Genomic DNA, 16,013 nt, shown 5'->3' on the forward strand with positions numbered 1-16,013 from the left:
GGGCCAAATGTATTTCAAAGGAGTTAATTCAAGGATGAGCTTGTCTTAACGTTGATGAGCACTTTCAAAATGGGATAGGATGAGATGGAAATTCCAGGACATCAGATCTTATTTTATCTGAACTGGATTCCCCATCCTTTAACTAACAAACAAAAATTTTCCCAAAGGATGGTAGCGTGGCACTAGCTAAAATCCCAAAATCCCAAAGGAAAATTTTCAGAACAATTCAACTTCTTACAAGCACTAGGTATTCATATGTTTTCATTTAAAAAGGTTCCTTTTTTCAGTGATAACATTATCTGGGGTTTATTAACCAGAGTATCAAAGCTTTGATTTGTAATATACATGGCACTGCCTAGCCCAAATTTTGCAATTGGATCTACACGGGTAATCTATGCAGAACACCAGCAGGGTGGTGAGGGGAATCTGCCCTTGTGGAACGGATTGCAGGACTGGGGGCTGAATGAGTCATTGTCACCTGTGAAACTAAAGGCAAAGTTGGATAGGGGATGGAGTGGGGGGAGATTTTCTCAATACAAATCAATAACAAAGCCCAGGGTTACTATGCCAACCAAAACATTTTCTGCATTAATATCTATCAGCAACTTTTCAGTTTGGAATTATGATTTTTAAATTCACATGCTAAGGTTCCTCTCACCTGGCATGTTCTCTGGGTTCATGCTCCTTGTTAATAGCTTAGTCCTTTAAGAGGCTGAGAGCATCAGTCACCTCCATATGCCCTTGGACATTGGTGAGGCTGAGCATGTGCTTTAGAGACGTCCTGAATCAGAGCATCAGCACTTCTGCTGGGGATCTCACATACACTGGCAGCATCCCTTTTCTAAACGGGCTCATCCAAACTACCACCCAAAGATGCTTTTTTACAAATCCAAGTAAAAGAAAAGGTGATTGCTAATCACAGCCTTTGCACACAGCTATACATCGGGAAGTCTGATGATATATGCCAATAGACCCACATTTTACCTGTCAGTCCTCCAACTGAAACAGAAGACTTACACCTGCCAGCATGCTGGATTTTAGCTAGTGCCACACTACCGTCCTGCCTGAAATCAACATGATTTCTAGGTCTGTTGGGTAAGTTTATACATTCCCATATGGAAACAAAGGTTTCACGTACATAAGTGGAGATCTTCTTATGTATGTGACATAGAGCCTTGCAAAAGTCTCCTTGCCCATTCAATAGTGGGGTGGGTTTTCCTCTGATAATCAAGCTAAATAAAATTAATTTTCTCATTGTCCTCCATTGTTATGGTAAATGGCGGAGGAGTAGATTTCATGTCCCGACTGGCCAGTTTTAATAGCATTTTTTAGACTGGTATGCATGTAGACTATACTATAGGAAACTGGCTTTACTATAGGAACTGGCTATACTATAGGAAATCAGTTTCCTGTTAGTTCATAAACAGGAGCTATGCTGGTATGCAACCTCAGAGAAGTCCAATATGTAAAACATATGCTATTCATACAGCATTCGCATGTGTTACACATTTTTCTTCCACGTGGCAATGAAGTTAACAGAAGAAACTGCAGTGATTAAAGGGGCCTGATCCAACTTACACTGGAAATCAATGAAAAGACTCCCATTGCTTTTCTAAGAGGGGACAATGAGAATACTTTCCAAAAGTGTTATGCTTATAAACTGGCCCAGTCAAAAAACACCCAACCCACCTAGATCTTCTGCTTGCCTGTCTAATAGCTCCTTAGTCCTTTCAAAGGCTTCTCATTAATCTTAATATTCATCACAAATGCCTCTAAGTAATTATACAGATCAGTCAATTCCAACCCCTCACCCACATCAAGGTACTTTCCATAATAGTACAGGGACCCTGTCACAGAGTGTGGGGGAGTCCAGTCCTGCACCCCTCTTCCTGGGACCCACAGTGACTTTTAGCCAGCCAGTAAAACAGAAGGCTTATTGGACAACAGGAACACAGGTTACAGCAGATCTTGCAGGCACAGTCAGGACCCCTCCATTGGGTCCTTCTGGGCTTTTAGGGTGCTTGGATCCTAGCTAGGATACCCTGAATTCCGCCCACCCAGCCCCAAACCCAAACTCAAACTGCTTCCCTCCTGCCACTCCCTTCCTTTGTCCCCCTTCCGGGGCAAAGGTGTTGACCTTTCCCCTCCCTTACCTAGCTCAGGTTACAGGCTCCGGTATCGTCCATCCCCTAAAGTCCTCCCCTGCTCTCCCATTCCCCACACAGACAGCCCCTACTCCATCACAGACCCCAAACAAAGTTTCTGAAAAAAGGTGAACTGGAGATCAGAAAAATGATGTTTGGCAAAGCGCTGGGCTTTTCTGCACTGGTGGTGAAAGCAACCCCGCTCCTCCCCTTCCAGCATGGAGAAAAGGGAAGGAAATCTAAGGACAGGCCTATGATGAGGGAACAACGTCTCTCTCTCATTTCTCCCTTTCTTCCCCTTTCAATAACCTCAAAGTCAAGCAACCAGCATGTGCACTTCAGACAGATCAGAAGTGGCACATATTCAGCTGTCCAAATCTGGCACACAGGTGCTTCCTCTGCTATTAGGCAGTTGCTGTCAGGGTGCTTTGGTTTATGGCAGGGTGAAATAGGTTATTTGGGGGGGAGGTTCCTTTTTTTGAATGGTGAAGGAACCACCTACAAATGTTTCTCAGGAGATTGACCGTAGTTCCCACACTTTGCACAGAGACACTCTTGTTCTGTCCATTTGCTCTCTCGCCCCTAGGGCAGAGGTGAGTAAACTCCATGAATGGTCCTGAAAGGTGAGAATAAGATCCTGAAGTAGAGGGTTAATTCTCTGAAGATGAGATTTTCAAAGCTGCCTGAAGGGATCTGGATTAACTACAATGAAAACTGGGTATCCAGATCCCTTAGATAGCTTTGAAAAATCTCAGCCCAAGTCTTTAGAGTTTACCCTTCCACAGGCTAAATCCCCCTCCCACCCTGCATTCCTAGTTCTACTCAGAATCCTCTAGAGAAAGCAAGACCCCAATAGAATTCCTGTTGGTGTTCTTGCATTTACCCACACAAAGAAGATCCTTCTCAAAACAATTGCTCCAAACTTGATCTTTCTGATGTTCAAATTCAACTGGCTGCAGATTGGTATACTGGCTCACTTTATTAATAAAGAGCTATTAAAAATCAGGTACGAGTGAGATAAGTTTACACAATGCTTTACAAAACTGGAGTGAGACCTCTTTTCTGCTATGAAGAATCTGCACGCTCAGATAGATGGGGAAAGTGGGGACAAGACAAGATGTAATACACTTGTGAAGCATCCCCTCTCTAGTAACTGAATATTCTCTAGAAAAGATTAGCCTATTACTGCTGCCAGCTAATGGAGTTGCTCCTTTTTGCTCAAGGGGCAGAGGTCTGTGCTTTGATGCTCAGTGTCCCAGCTGCTGAGAACCCATGGTAGGGATCATTACAAAGGCATGGGAGAACAGTTCAGGTAAAGGAAGGCGTAGGAGGATAGTCAATGAAGAAACCCAAGTACTGAATTATCCTAGAAGAAGCAGATTTAAGGAGGTGGTTACTTCACCTAGGTTGCCAAGTAGAGGGGAAACAGTTTCAAGAGCCAGTGGTAACATAACTGATGGTATAAAGCTGGGAGTAAGAGCAAGAGAGAAACAACATGGTAGGAATTGTGAACAAGATGGGGTATAGGGGGAAATTAAAGTAGAAGGGTAGATTATGAGGAGACAATACAAGACTCTGAAGAAGAGGACAAAAGAGCATGAATTTGATGCAAGAAGAGAAAGGAAAGGATTCACTGGGACTCAATGGAGGGGGAAGGAGGGGGAAATTACTGGCTTCCCCTCCCTCCCCAGTCACCCATCTCCATGGCCCATTCAGCCCTTTGCCTCTGTACTGAAACACTAAACAAAAGCCAGGTTTTGTGACACAAAGGCGAACCTCTGGACAGAAAATGAATGAGGGGGGGGTAGGGAGGATGGAAGAAATTTCCACAGAAAATTTCAAATATTTGTCTTTGGGTTTCAGCTGAAAATTTTGGGTTTTTAAATTTTCTTTTCTGATGAAAAGAATCAAAAATTTTCAAGGAAAGCAGACTCTCTCTAGAGGGAAAAAACAATTTTCCACCAAACGACGATGTTGATTAAATTTTCAACTGGCTCTTCCTTTAAGAGCCTAACATGCATATCAGATGTTAAGTACAGCCAAGTGATTTAAAGTTAGAGTCATTTGATATGAAACCAGAAATTACTAGCCAGAAAAAGGGAGAAAGTGAAAAAGGAAGGACATTACTTTGTGCTATAGCCCCAAATTCTTCTTACCTGTCTTCAGTTAACCTCATTAGAGTTGAGCCTCTAGTTGAGAAAACAATGAATGACATCCTCAGCTGGGGGCTGGAGACAGAGAATAGATAGAAATGTGAGTGAATGATTTGCAATCCATTTCTCCATTCATTCACCTAGTCAGTATTTCTCCTCTCTCTTGCTTTACCCTTCTGGCTCCTTGCAATGACTCTTCTTTGTACCACTGCTCCCCTCCAACCCTTTCTCTGTCTTGTCTTCTTGTAAGATCTTTAGGGCAGGGACTCTCTCACTAGATGTATGTACAGCACCTAGCAAAATGGGGGTGCGAACTTGATTGGATCCTGTGACTGCTACCATAATAATAATGTAATCATACGAAGATGGAGGCCTAAATAGAGCCAGCTGGAATCAGCAGATGGGAGCCTTATGAAGTCTCATTCCTCCTTGCAAAACCATGGAAATTCCTAAGCAGTTCCCTCTAGAAGTGAATGCCATTCCTGTTTGCATAATTTCCACAAGAAGGTTATGCCACAGAAGCAAGTTTGTACATTTCAGTGTCCCCTTACCACTATGTGGAGGTGCAAGGAGACTAGCCTGTGTCTTTTCACTTCTCACATTGGATTCGTGACCCACAGGCTCACCCCACAGCTACTGGAACATTCAAGGGGTTTGGAAAGACATTGCTCCTGATTGCTTCCTGCAGAGGCAAACTCCACTTCCCTTCTCCCACCGCATGGCAGCTGAGAGCCTCAGAAGTATCTTTACCCTCCCCATGGTACTTCCACAGGATGGTATAATCTGACCCGTGGAAATTAGAAATAGAAGTGATTTATTTGCTCATCTTCAGGGGCTCAGTACATTTGCAACAATTGCTGCTCACCTCTGGAGTACTACCATTGAAATCAGTGGGGCATCTTGCATAAAAAAAATGAACAGGACTCAATCTCTTAAAAAGACCTAGGGTCTGACTGTCGGCTCGTATGAATCAGTATACTTCCTTATGCACCACATGTGATCTGACCCTGAGTTAGCAGCTCACATCACCCAGTTGGGTTTATCTGCAAAAAGAGCATTTCTTACCTTATGAACTTGTGGGCAAGATGTTCTACGAAAAAATAGATTTCATTCCAGTGGTGCAGGACGCTTCCTGATCTGGGAAAACAATCATTGCAGGAAATATTAGTTTAATTTCATATAGTTAGGCCACTGCTTTATTATTTTCCAGCCTAATGTATTGTTATACATCTGTTCATCTCATCATTTCTTTTACAACTAAAACTAGACCTAAACTTCTGCAACTAAAACTCCTTTCTGTGTTTCCTTAAAGTGGGGTTAGGGAGTGGGCGGTGGAAATTGCATCATATCTCAGACACAACTTTGAAACGCGAAGCATATAATTTATACTTAAGTTGAGCATTTGAGGCTGCTTCTTGACAAGAATATATGGCAGCTCCATTAGACCTTTAACTTGGCAGTAAGCAAATAACCCAGGGTTAGCACTGATCTATGTCACTGTCAAGTATTTTGGGTGGATTCCATTGTCTTACTCACCATGTCATTGTGCCTAGCTATCAGCTTGAGTGCATTTAGGGAACATAATGCATTTGGAAGGAAGGAAAGATTCCTAAATCTAAACCACTGTTTCCATTGTGCTGGTGATAATGAGAGGTAAAATATCTTAGACCTATAATTCAGCCATAACCGGTATATTCTCTAGCACTGCAGTAAAAAAGACTGTGACACGCTGCTGGAATACTCAGCGCTGTGGGCCACAGAGTTACCTATCCATCTCAGCAAGAGTGAGTTTTGCTGAAGATTAGACTGTCTGTCAGCTCCCTGCCACACCAGTCTGTCTTCTTCACCAGAAGACTCCTCAAGGCTCTCCCGGCCCAAACCTTACCAAGCAGGTGGCAATCAGTGAATGCCAGCACCCGAGTTCCTCAGAGATTTTTTTTTTTTTGCAATGTACAGCCCCTGCCGCTGTACATTGACAGAAGATAAGTGCTCTGTTAAAGAGCCTGTACATCACAGCTTATCAATTTAACACGGTAAATATACCCTTCCCTTCAAGCACAGCAAGGAATTAGTTTATAGTAAAAGTAAATCAAGTTTATTAACAAAAGAGCATGGATTAAGTGATACCAATAAAAGAGATAAAGGTAGAGATGGCTGCAAACAAATAAAAATGAAAACATGCATCCAAAAGTCTAAAACTCAAGCTAGCAAGATACAGTCTTTGTTCAAGATGGTTTCTTTCTCAAACAGTCTCCTTTCCAGCTTGTTTACTGGCCTAGACCCACCACAGAGATCAATTCACTTGGTTTCTTTGTCTCGTAAGATGAAGGATAAACACGGAGTCTCTCTTTGCTCCTTGTAGTCCCAAAGAAATTGCCTTTTTCTTACTAGTCAAGAAGGCCTTCTGGGGAGTCAGTCTTTTGTCTCTCTCTGGGGTACAGGAGCCATGTTAATTCTCTGTCTCTCGAGTTTAGGAGCAGGGTAACCCCCAGTGGTTTAGTTCGATAGCTTTGGTTACAGCTAACATGTAAACTTAGGTAAAGCCACATTCATTTATCAAGGACAGACCTGTTTATCACCTTTACCTGCACTAAACTGTCTTGTCTTAAATATGTCCTACTAACATCATTCAGAGGGAATTCACAACTTCACATATAATATTAATATATGCATTTTACAGCGATATTAATAACCAGTATGCTATTAGTTTTCATATGATACCTCACAGGGCCTATTTCATCAAGATATTATTGCAGTAGTGGGTAGGGTGCAAATATAGAGGTGCCTAGGGTCACACCAATTGGGCCTTAATCCTGCTCCCAGTGAGTTCAAAGGGAGATTTGTCGTTGATTTTTATTGAATTGGGACTGAGCCAGGATTTTTCCTTTTTACGTTGATAAACAGCAAAACAGTGAGGTTAACTAGACAATCTACGCAGCAAGTCTGCTTATCATGCATAGATTTGTGCAATCCTTACTAACACTGGTGAGCACTGACACAAATACTCTCATTGAGTTTACATTGTTTCAGTCCACTCGCTTGGGTTTTTTTTAATTCTGCCATTACAGAGTCTTACAACTGAAAGAGCAACAATATTCCTCTTAAAGGCTGAGTTGAATATCATCCAAGAGACTAGAAATGTGGAGGTTTGGGGCGGGGCATGGATAAGCTTTTGAAAAAAAAGGTAAAAGTATCTAACATTTCTCTGTTATGTCTCCTCTCTGGGAAACCAGACTGAGAGCCATAAACGAAATCATCACAACATGCAGAAGCTGGTGCATACAAGTCCGGTCTGGCTGTTAATGACGTGACATCACTTCCCTGACTAAGTGCAATGCAAAGCCAAGCCACAGTGTATGGATTATTCACAGATTTGTTTCATTTTTGTTCACAGCAACTCAGTAAAAACCTGATTTACTTTCTTATTCTGAGACCCCGATCCATAGTTCTGCTACATGGCTTTGTGCGCTCTTCACTTTAGTCAATGACACTGCAGTGCTTTCAGGCTTGCATGTAAATTCATAGTTTCAGATGAAACTTGATCATGGGCGCTCTTTCTGCTATCAGTTAAATCAGTGGGAGTTTTCCCATTGACTTCCATGATATCAGAATTTGGACCCTAATAATAATACCTAGTTCCAAGACAGTACTTTTCATCGGTAAATCTCAAAACACTTTACAAAAAGGGTGTGTGTGGGTCATTTACAGATGGGGAAACTGAGGCACAGAGCAGCAAAGTGACTTGACCAAGGTCATACAACAGGCCAGTGGCAGAGCCAGGAATTGAATCCAGTTCTCCCAAGGCCCAGTTCAGTGCTCTTTCCACTAGGCAACACTCCCTCTCTCTACCAGAATCATCACCTACTGACCATTGTTGCATTGTATTCCTATGTTCCTATTAGAAGCCTCTGGTTTTCATAATTTTTTTTCTTAAACACAGTGAGGCAGCTGCAAATGAGAAACAGTCACAGAGCCCATATGGTATGTAGGTTGTTATATAAAACAGTGCCATTTTCCATAGCTGAGAGAAATCTTGGGGTTGGTTTTTCTTTTCTTTTCTTTTTTTTTTTAATTTTTTTAAAACACAGCATTAGCCAGAAATGAGTTTAAAACCCAGTTGCTTGAGTCAGTTATATGCCAGTTGCCAGCAAACTACATTCTCTGTTTAAATGTTTGCCTTTGTGATTGTTGTTCCACTGGACTTGGTTTTAAGTGGTTTTGGAAAAGGCAGTTTTCTCAGTTACGCGCTGCTTTTTAATTCTCCACATAAGCTGCAGTTTCAATTTCACCCTCCCCCCATCCCTTTGGAACAAGAATCCAAACATCTAAAATTACAGCTTTTCTTTTTCCATGAAACCTTCCCACACATATATTCACACAGAGGGGTAGAGCAGCACAAGGTCCAAGACCAGCAGAGATTTCACATGGGGGTTTAGCAGAGCTTCTTATCCTTCTCTCTATGATGATATTTATAAAAATAACTCACTAGTCCCCTGCAAAAAGGGACAGATTCTCATCTCAGGTAGGGAGGCATTAATCCAGAGTCAACCCATTGTCTTCAGCAGAGTTACACCACTGTGAGGTCAGAACTGGTTCCCCAAAATTAAACCTTTTACATATAACTGACTGTATGCCATTGCCTCCAGTACAGGGCTTCTCAATGTGGGAGGGGTTGCCCCCTGCCCTATTGGGGTAACAAACACATATTAGGGAGTCTAGTTACTGCTGAAAGGGAGAGGGGTCCCTTCTAGATGGGGACGGGGTGCTCCATGTATGCGTGTGGTGTCACTATATGGAAATATTGAGAATACTCATTTTACTCCATGACAAGCACACATCATCCTTCCTATTATAGAGTCATTTCTGCTTTCAAAAAGCCTTCACACGCTCCAAGTAACTAATTGTCATGAAACCTCTTGTCTGATAGGTAAGGATTGTTAGACCCATTTTTACAGAGATGGGAAAGACATAGACTATCAGGGTTGGAAGGGACCTCAGGAGGCCATCTAGTCCAACCTCCTGCTCAAGGCAGGATCAATCCCCAGACAGATTTTTACCCCAGTTCCTTAAATGGCCACTTCAGTGATTGAATTCACGATGCTGGGTTTAGCAGGTCAATGCTCAAACCACTGTGCTATCCCTCCCACTTCTTGGATGTTAAATGACTTGCTTGAGGTCTGACAGAGAGAGAGAGAGAGAGAGAGAGAGAGCAGGTATCCAGACTGGTACTGGAGACCAGTAGTTGCTGGTTTCCCAATCTGTTCTCAGACATTTGACTTATCAAAAAGTCCTTTATCTAATGTTAGTAGCAGATCTCTTACCTTCTCTCTGGGCCCTCATTAACTTACACACACAAAGTCAGTTCATTACACCATGCTAGCAAAATCCAGTCAAGAACTATTATAATGTGCATGCATTGAAGAGCTTGTTGATGCTGAATTCACAGTCCCAGACACTAGTACCAAATATTGTAGTTCCACCTTCCCATATATTATCCAGTAACGTGGCTTCTGGGACTGTGGGTTGCCCACATGACCCAGTGGAACTGTTTGCTATTGGTATGTTCTCTTCAGCCGGGCAAATTGGCATCACAACTCTGTCTACAGATGCAACAGCAGCAGCCTCACCAGTGACGAGATTTTCAGTTCTCCTCCCTGTACATATTGTAATGTTGTTTAGTTCTCATTTCTGAGCTGTGGTTAGAGCTGGGGACTCAGAGGCCAGTCTCCCAAGTTCTAGTCCAGGTGCTCACAATTGAGGCCAGATTGTCAAGGGAGCTCAGTTCCCATCCAAGAAACTAAAGAAAGGTCCAATCTTCCAAAAACATCCCTCATTGTGGCACTTGCTGCCAGATTGACAACAGAGCTCAGCACCCAAATGTTCATGCCAAGGGCTGAGCACTTTTGAAAACCTGGCTACTTATTTTGACGCTTAAATGGCACCTGAGCTCATATGAAAATCTAACCCCTTAAGTTCTCCATGTCTCTGTTTAAAATGCAGATGGTGATGATCACACGGGCAGTGCAAACCTTAATTCATTAATACACATAATGCACAGCGGTATCTGCAGATGAAAGGCACTGTGCATAGGCCAAGGATTATTTTGTAATGACAATGAAGCCTCTTTGACTATCCACTTCTCAAGTTATGTCTATACTGCAATTAAAACCCTACAGTTGGCCCATGCCAGCTGACTCAGGTTCGCAGAGCTTGGGCTAGGGGCTGTTTAATTGCAGTGTAGACATTCTGGCTCAGGTTGGACCCCGGGCTATAAGACCCTGTGAGGTCGGAGGGTCCCAGAGCTCAGGCTGAAGCAGATACACATCCCCATGCCCCAGCCAGCTGGTACGGATCAGCCATGGGTGTCTAATTGCAAAGTAGACATACTCTCAGTTATTCCGCCACCCCTGCTTTCTGCTCTTCCTCTTCTCAGAGCATCTTCAACCTGACATTTAGCCACAGCAAGCCAATCCTAACAGCTGCATCAGACATGGTTTTATTGGGAGCTGTTTACTTGGCGCTGTTTGTCGCTTGCTCTTTATCCTCAAAAAAACCCCAAAAGGCAGCAAAATCTGGAATTCAAAGACTCTCCTTTAGACAAAAGGTCAAATCCTTCAATCCCTGCTTGTGACCTCATTTTGCTCGCGCTGAAGGCAATACGAGTTTTGCCATTGACTTCAATGGAAGGAGTGCCAAGCCCCCTTATTATTATTCATACTCTGCAGGGGTGGGGGAAATCTCATTGAGATCAATGGAAGCTTTGCCTGAATAAATACCCTTATGTCTCTGAAAGGACCCCTCGAATCTAACAAAAGAACACATGAACATCCAGAGCAGTGAGTGGTTTTGGTTTTTGCATCACAAACACACAACAAACCAGGACAGGATTCACAAGATCTGAGTCCCATTTAGCTGATCTCCCCAGACTTCCAGGAAGTTCAGATATTTGGTTCCAGTTTAGCTCATATCAAATAGAGACTGGCGTGGTTTTGCTCTTGCAAGCTCAAAACCTGGTGCAGTTTGGATCCATGTCTCAATTCGTAACCCTTCTGCCCCTCTGAGTTGGCAGCAACAAGGCCCAGGTTCAGTATCCAGGGGTTCCGTTTCAATAACACAATGCCTAACCAGCTCGAGCCCCCACCCAGTGACCTGGGACACTTACATACCACCCCCCTGGGCGCCTCTAGGAGGCAATACTTTCCCTCTCGCAAGCACAGAGTCTGATGAGTGTAGCAAAATCCTTTTAATAAAGGAGGGAAACAATGCCGCATCACACTGGAGAAACACCACAAACAGGATTATAACACAAACCATAAGCAAAAACCCACCTCCAAGTACGTTTGGCAATGTCCTTTCCCCCTTAGGGTCTTAAGTCCAATCACCCCAAAGTCCAACAACCCAAAAGTCTCTGGTCAGTGCCACTCCAGAGTTCAAAAGTTTATCTGCAGAGTTTTACCCCGCCCCAACCTGGGTGGAAATGGGGGGGGCCCACACAGGGTGGTGGGGCCCACACAGAGTGGTAAGGGGCACCTTACATGGGCTAAGGCCAACTGCTCCACCTCTCCGTGGAGTTCTGCTGCAGCCTTCACCACAACCAGCTCCACTTCACCAGCTGTGCCGCTCCTCCAGCCAACCCGTGAGCCACTCCAGCCGTCCCCGCAAACTGCTCCATTCCGCTCACTGTTCCATAGGCTGCTCCAACATGCTGCAAACTGCTCCGCTCTGCCAGCCGCTTAGCAATAGGTCTTCAGGCTCCCCCACTAGTTAGCACAGCACTCAGTGCTCTCAGCTCAGTAATTCCAGCTCTTTAGTGATTTCAACTCTTAGTGATTTCAGCTCATAGTAGGGGAGCCCTGGTGCTGGTGCACCATTGGCTCAACACAAATTCAGCTCAGCAGCCTTTAGATGGACTCCTAATGGAATCAAAATTAGCTCTACTCTTTAACAGTGGAGAGAGGAAGATGTGCAATTGGTGTTCCAGGCCCTCAAAAGGGACCCATACCATCAGGCACACACACCAGTCCCCAACCTCTCTCAATTCACTGGGTTTTGGAACCCATGTCCCTTGTCTAGCAAGTGTCACTTAATTTATATTGAGACATCTCTGTCATAAAGCAGTCTCGTAGTTCCTCATTCGCATAATCAGGCGGCAACACTTTATTTATCCTGCCCCAATAACAAAGAAATTGGGGATCCCAGAGCTGTCAAAATAAACATCCCAGGCTGCCTTGGGCTATGCTGGGTGTGCCCGTGCAAACACCTGAGATTCCACACTTCCTGAAATTCTTTCCATACTTCCCATAATTCACCACCAGATGTCAGGGTAGGGCTCATCCTGACTCTACTTACTATTTAACCAGGGATCAGTCATTAAAAAAATAACAAACCCCAAACCCAACAACTGTTATAATCAACCATAATAGCACAAAATGCTATAGCTTATGGTCATGTTACTAGCAGTTTTTTGCACCATTGCTGCAAAATGATATAATTATTTTTTAAGTACCAGTCGATAAGTTGTCTGAATGAGATAAGCATTTCTATAAAGCCTAACTGTTTAAAACAAAACATCTGAATTTGTTATGTTTATAACTGTAGATCTAGCAAGAGGAACAAAATGATCAACCAGCCAAGATGATGCAACCTTACACCTTGTACAGTGTGTGTGAACAGCAGCTAAGAAATATCATAATGAGGTTGCCAGGAACTCTCTTTACTGCAGAAAAAAATGCATACTTAGAGTAGACTTAAACCATTAAGTAGATAAATTCCACTATCAACGACATTAGCATTTGGTAAATCCAAATGAGGCTAGAAGACTTACACTGGTATAAATGAGAACCAGATCTGGCTCGGAGTTTCTACCATTGCACAGTAATGCTTCGATTCAGGAAAGCAATTAAGCATATTCTTTAGTCTCATTGACTTTAATATTTAAAAGTATGCTCAAAGTTAAACATGTGCTAGAGTGTTTTCCTGAATTGGGGCCAAATTATTATTCATGCGCTTTGCGTCAATGTCACCCCACCACACACAGTGTCCAATTCCAATCACACTTGTTTACACTTCCAATGACACTTGTTTACATTTACACTGGTTTCCTCTCCTCCAATGATGCTAGTAGAGTTACATCAGTGTACGCGAAGACAGAATCAGGGCCATGGACTTCATGCAATCAGTGATCACAATGGCCCCTTCTGGTCTTGGAATCTATGAATCTAAGCTCATATCTACTTGTACGTACATGCCAACAGCGGACAAAACAAAAAAGAAAGATGTTTGGTTTAGAGATTGGTGGTGGTCAGATTCTTCTCTCAGTTATGCCAGTGCAAGAATGGAGTCACTCCGCTTCATTCCATGGCTGTCAATGAGAGCTGAATTTGGCCCAGGAAATTTTGTTGCAGCATCTTACTGCGCTCTTTAGAAATCAGTACGGTTTTATTGGAAGAGCCAGTCTCTTCATTCCATCTTCCCAAGTATTCCAAGAGACATTTGGAAAAAGCCAATAGGTTTGGACAAACCCCATCACTGTTAGAAAAGTGATTTAACTCTATTGTTTGAGCTGCACTTAACACAAGGCCACTCACTGATAAAGACCAGCCATTAAACATTGTAGTGTGATGTGTGATCCGTGTTTCAAGGCTTGCTCAGGTGCAACGAGAGCAGAGTTTTGTCCTTATGACCAAATGCAGTCCAAGTCTAAGAGGACAAGAATTCCACTGAAGTCAGTTAGCCTGTGATTATGTCACAGCTGCCATCGTGTTTGACAACAGGAATTGAACTGCAGATCTCCAGAGCTAAATGCAAATGTTTTTACAGTTTGAGCCAAAGAACCAGGCTCATTAGTTGTGAATCTGTTATAGACCCTCATCCTTTGTAGATCAGGCAACAGACACTACCAATCCATGGCACACCCACACCTTGAATACTGCCAGCAGGTCTGATTGCCCCTTCTCCAAAAAAGATATATTAAAATGGGAAAACATACAGATAAGGGCAACAAAAATGATTAAGGGCATGGAACAGCTTCCATATGAGATGAGATTAAAAACCCTGGGACTTCTCAGCTTGGAAAAAGAGATAATTAAGGGGGGATGTGTTAGAGATGTATAAAATCATGAATGGTTTGGAGAAAGTGCATAAGGAAGTGTTATTTACTCTTCATATAACACAAGAACCAGTGGCCACCCAGTGAAATTAATAGGCAGTAGGTTTAAAAAAAAACAAATGGAAGCACTTCTTCACACAATGCAGTCAACCTGTGGAACTAGTTGCCAGAGGATGTTGTGAAGGTCAAAACTATATGAAGGTCAAAAAAGAACTAAGTTCATGGAGGATAGGTCCATCAACAGCTATTAACCAAGATAGTCAGGGATGCAACCCCATACTCTGGGTGTCCCTAGCCTCTGCTTGCCAAAAACTGTGGTTGGATAACAGAGAATGGATCACTTGATGATTACCTGTTCTGTTCATTCCCTCTGAAGCATCTGGCATTGGCCACTGTTGGAAGACAGGATACCAGGCTAGGTGGACCATTGGTCAGTATGGCAATTCTTATGTTACATTTATTCACAGAACAGGTACAAAGACAACTGAACTACAAGCTTCTCCACAGTCCTGACAACACACCTTACACCTCATGTTAAAGAAACACATATAATGGGGAGCAAGCAGGAAGCTCAGCCTATATGCCTTGGTCAGCCTAGTGAGACAACCAACAGTTGTGCCAACTGTGTGTGGTAGACACCAGACCATTACAAACTGGATTGAAACCTTTCACAATGGTCACTAGTCATCAGATAGTAAAAAGCTTTTGTCTCAAGTGATCTGGGACAAATTTGAACTGGTTTCTTAGAGGTAAAAGTGTCTTCATTCCACAGAGCCTGTATCTCTGGTGACTAAAACAGCTAGACCAGTACTCTGTTCCAGAAAGTTCTGTGGCTGGATTTTGCTAGAGCTTTTGTTTCTCCAATAGGAAGAATCACCTCCCTCCCCACAGGAAGTGGTTCCTGGAGGACAGTCTTGTCTCTATGTGATGTCAAATGCTTCTTATTTTTTCTTATTTTTGTCTGCTTCCCATCACTCGGTGAGCTCAATTTCCACTTACTTATACTGGTGCAAATGAGGAGTTACATGACTTATTTAAGTCAACAGAGTTACATCAAGTAAAGCTAGTATAAGGGAGAGAAAGATCTAACCCTTTATTTGTTATATGTACTTTTAATAGAGGGAGTTCATTTCAATGCGGTTTGTTAAAAATGGAATAACTGGCTGAATGGTCAACGAAAGAATCACAGGAAATGGCTCAGATTACTTGCCTCCCTTCATCACTATTCTCTTACAGCCAGATTTTTCATCTGGTTCATGCAAATTTTTGCATGCGCACACCTGTTTACATGCATTCACCGACAAAGCAGTTTCATGCATTTGTTCGTGTGGGTGGGAATAAAATGTCGGCTGTTCTGAGATGTCCCCTTTGAAAATAAGGCCTTTAACCTTGAGCTTGTAAATGACAGAAAATATTAGTACCAGGATTTAAAATTCACCTCCCGAATTGCAAATCAATGGTTCCATGAGCCTCTCCTATCCAGTGTTCAAGTGGCTGGTGCTAGACATATTGTAAATGGGATGGATAAATGCATTAGTCAATCATATGCTGTGACACTTATTTGGAGATATACCTATCTGATAAAACTGGAAGGGACCCTGAAAGGTC

At 42.9% G+C, this 16,013-nt stretch overlaps 1 protein-coding gene across 4 annotated transcripts in view; it reads right to left on the minus strand.

The window, feature by feature from the left end:
• Positions 1 to 16,013, minus strand: part of ANTXR1 (ANTXR cell adhesion molecule 1) — a 250,183-nt gene that overhangs the window by 227,765 nt on the left and 6,405 nt on the right. For all 4 annotated transcript variants that reach the window (XM_050940028.1, XM_050940026.1, XM_050940027.1 and 1 more), the window contains exons 2-3: positions 5,363 to 5,434; positions 4,301 to 4,372 (exon numbers count right to left, since the gene is read on the minus strand). In XM_050940028.1, the coding sequence (XP_050795985.1) occupies positions 4,301 to 4,372; positions 5,363 to 5,434 (144 nt within the window). The remainder of the gene's footprint in view (positions 1 to 4,300; positions 4,373 to 5,362; positions 5,435 to 16,013) is intronic.

This window comes from Gopherus flavomarginatus, chromosome 2 (genome assembly GCF_025201925.1).
Source record: "Gopherus flavomarginatus isolate rGopFla2 chromosome 2, rGopFla2.mat.asm, whole genome shotgun sequence".
Taxonomy (NCBI): Eukaryota; Metazoa; Chordata; order Testudines; family Testudinidae; genus Gopherus; species Gopherus flavomarginatus.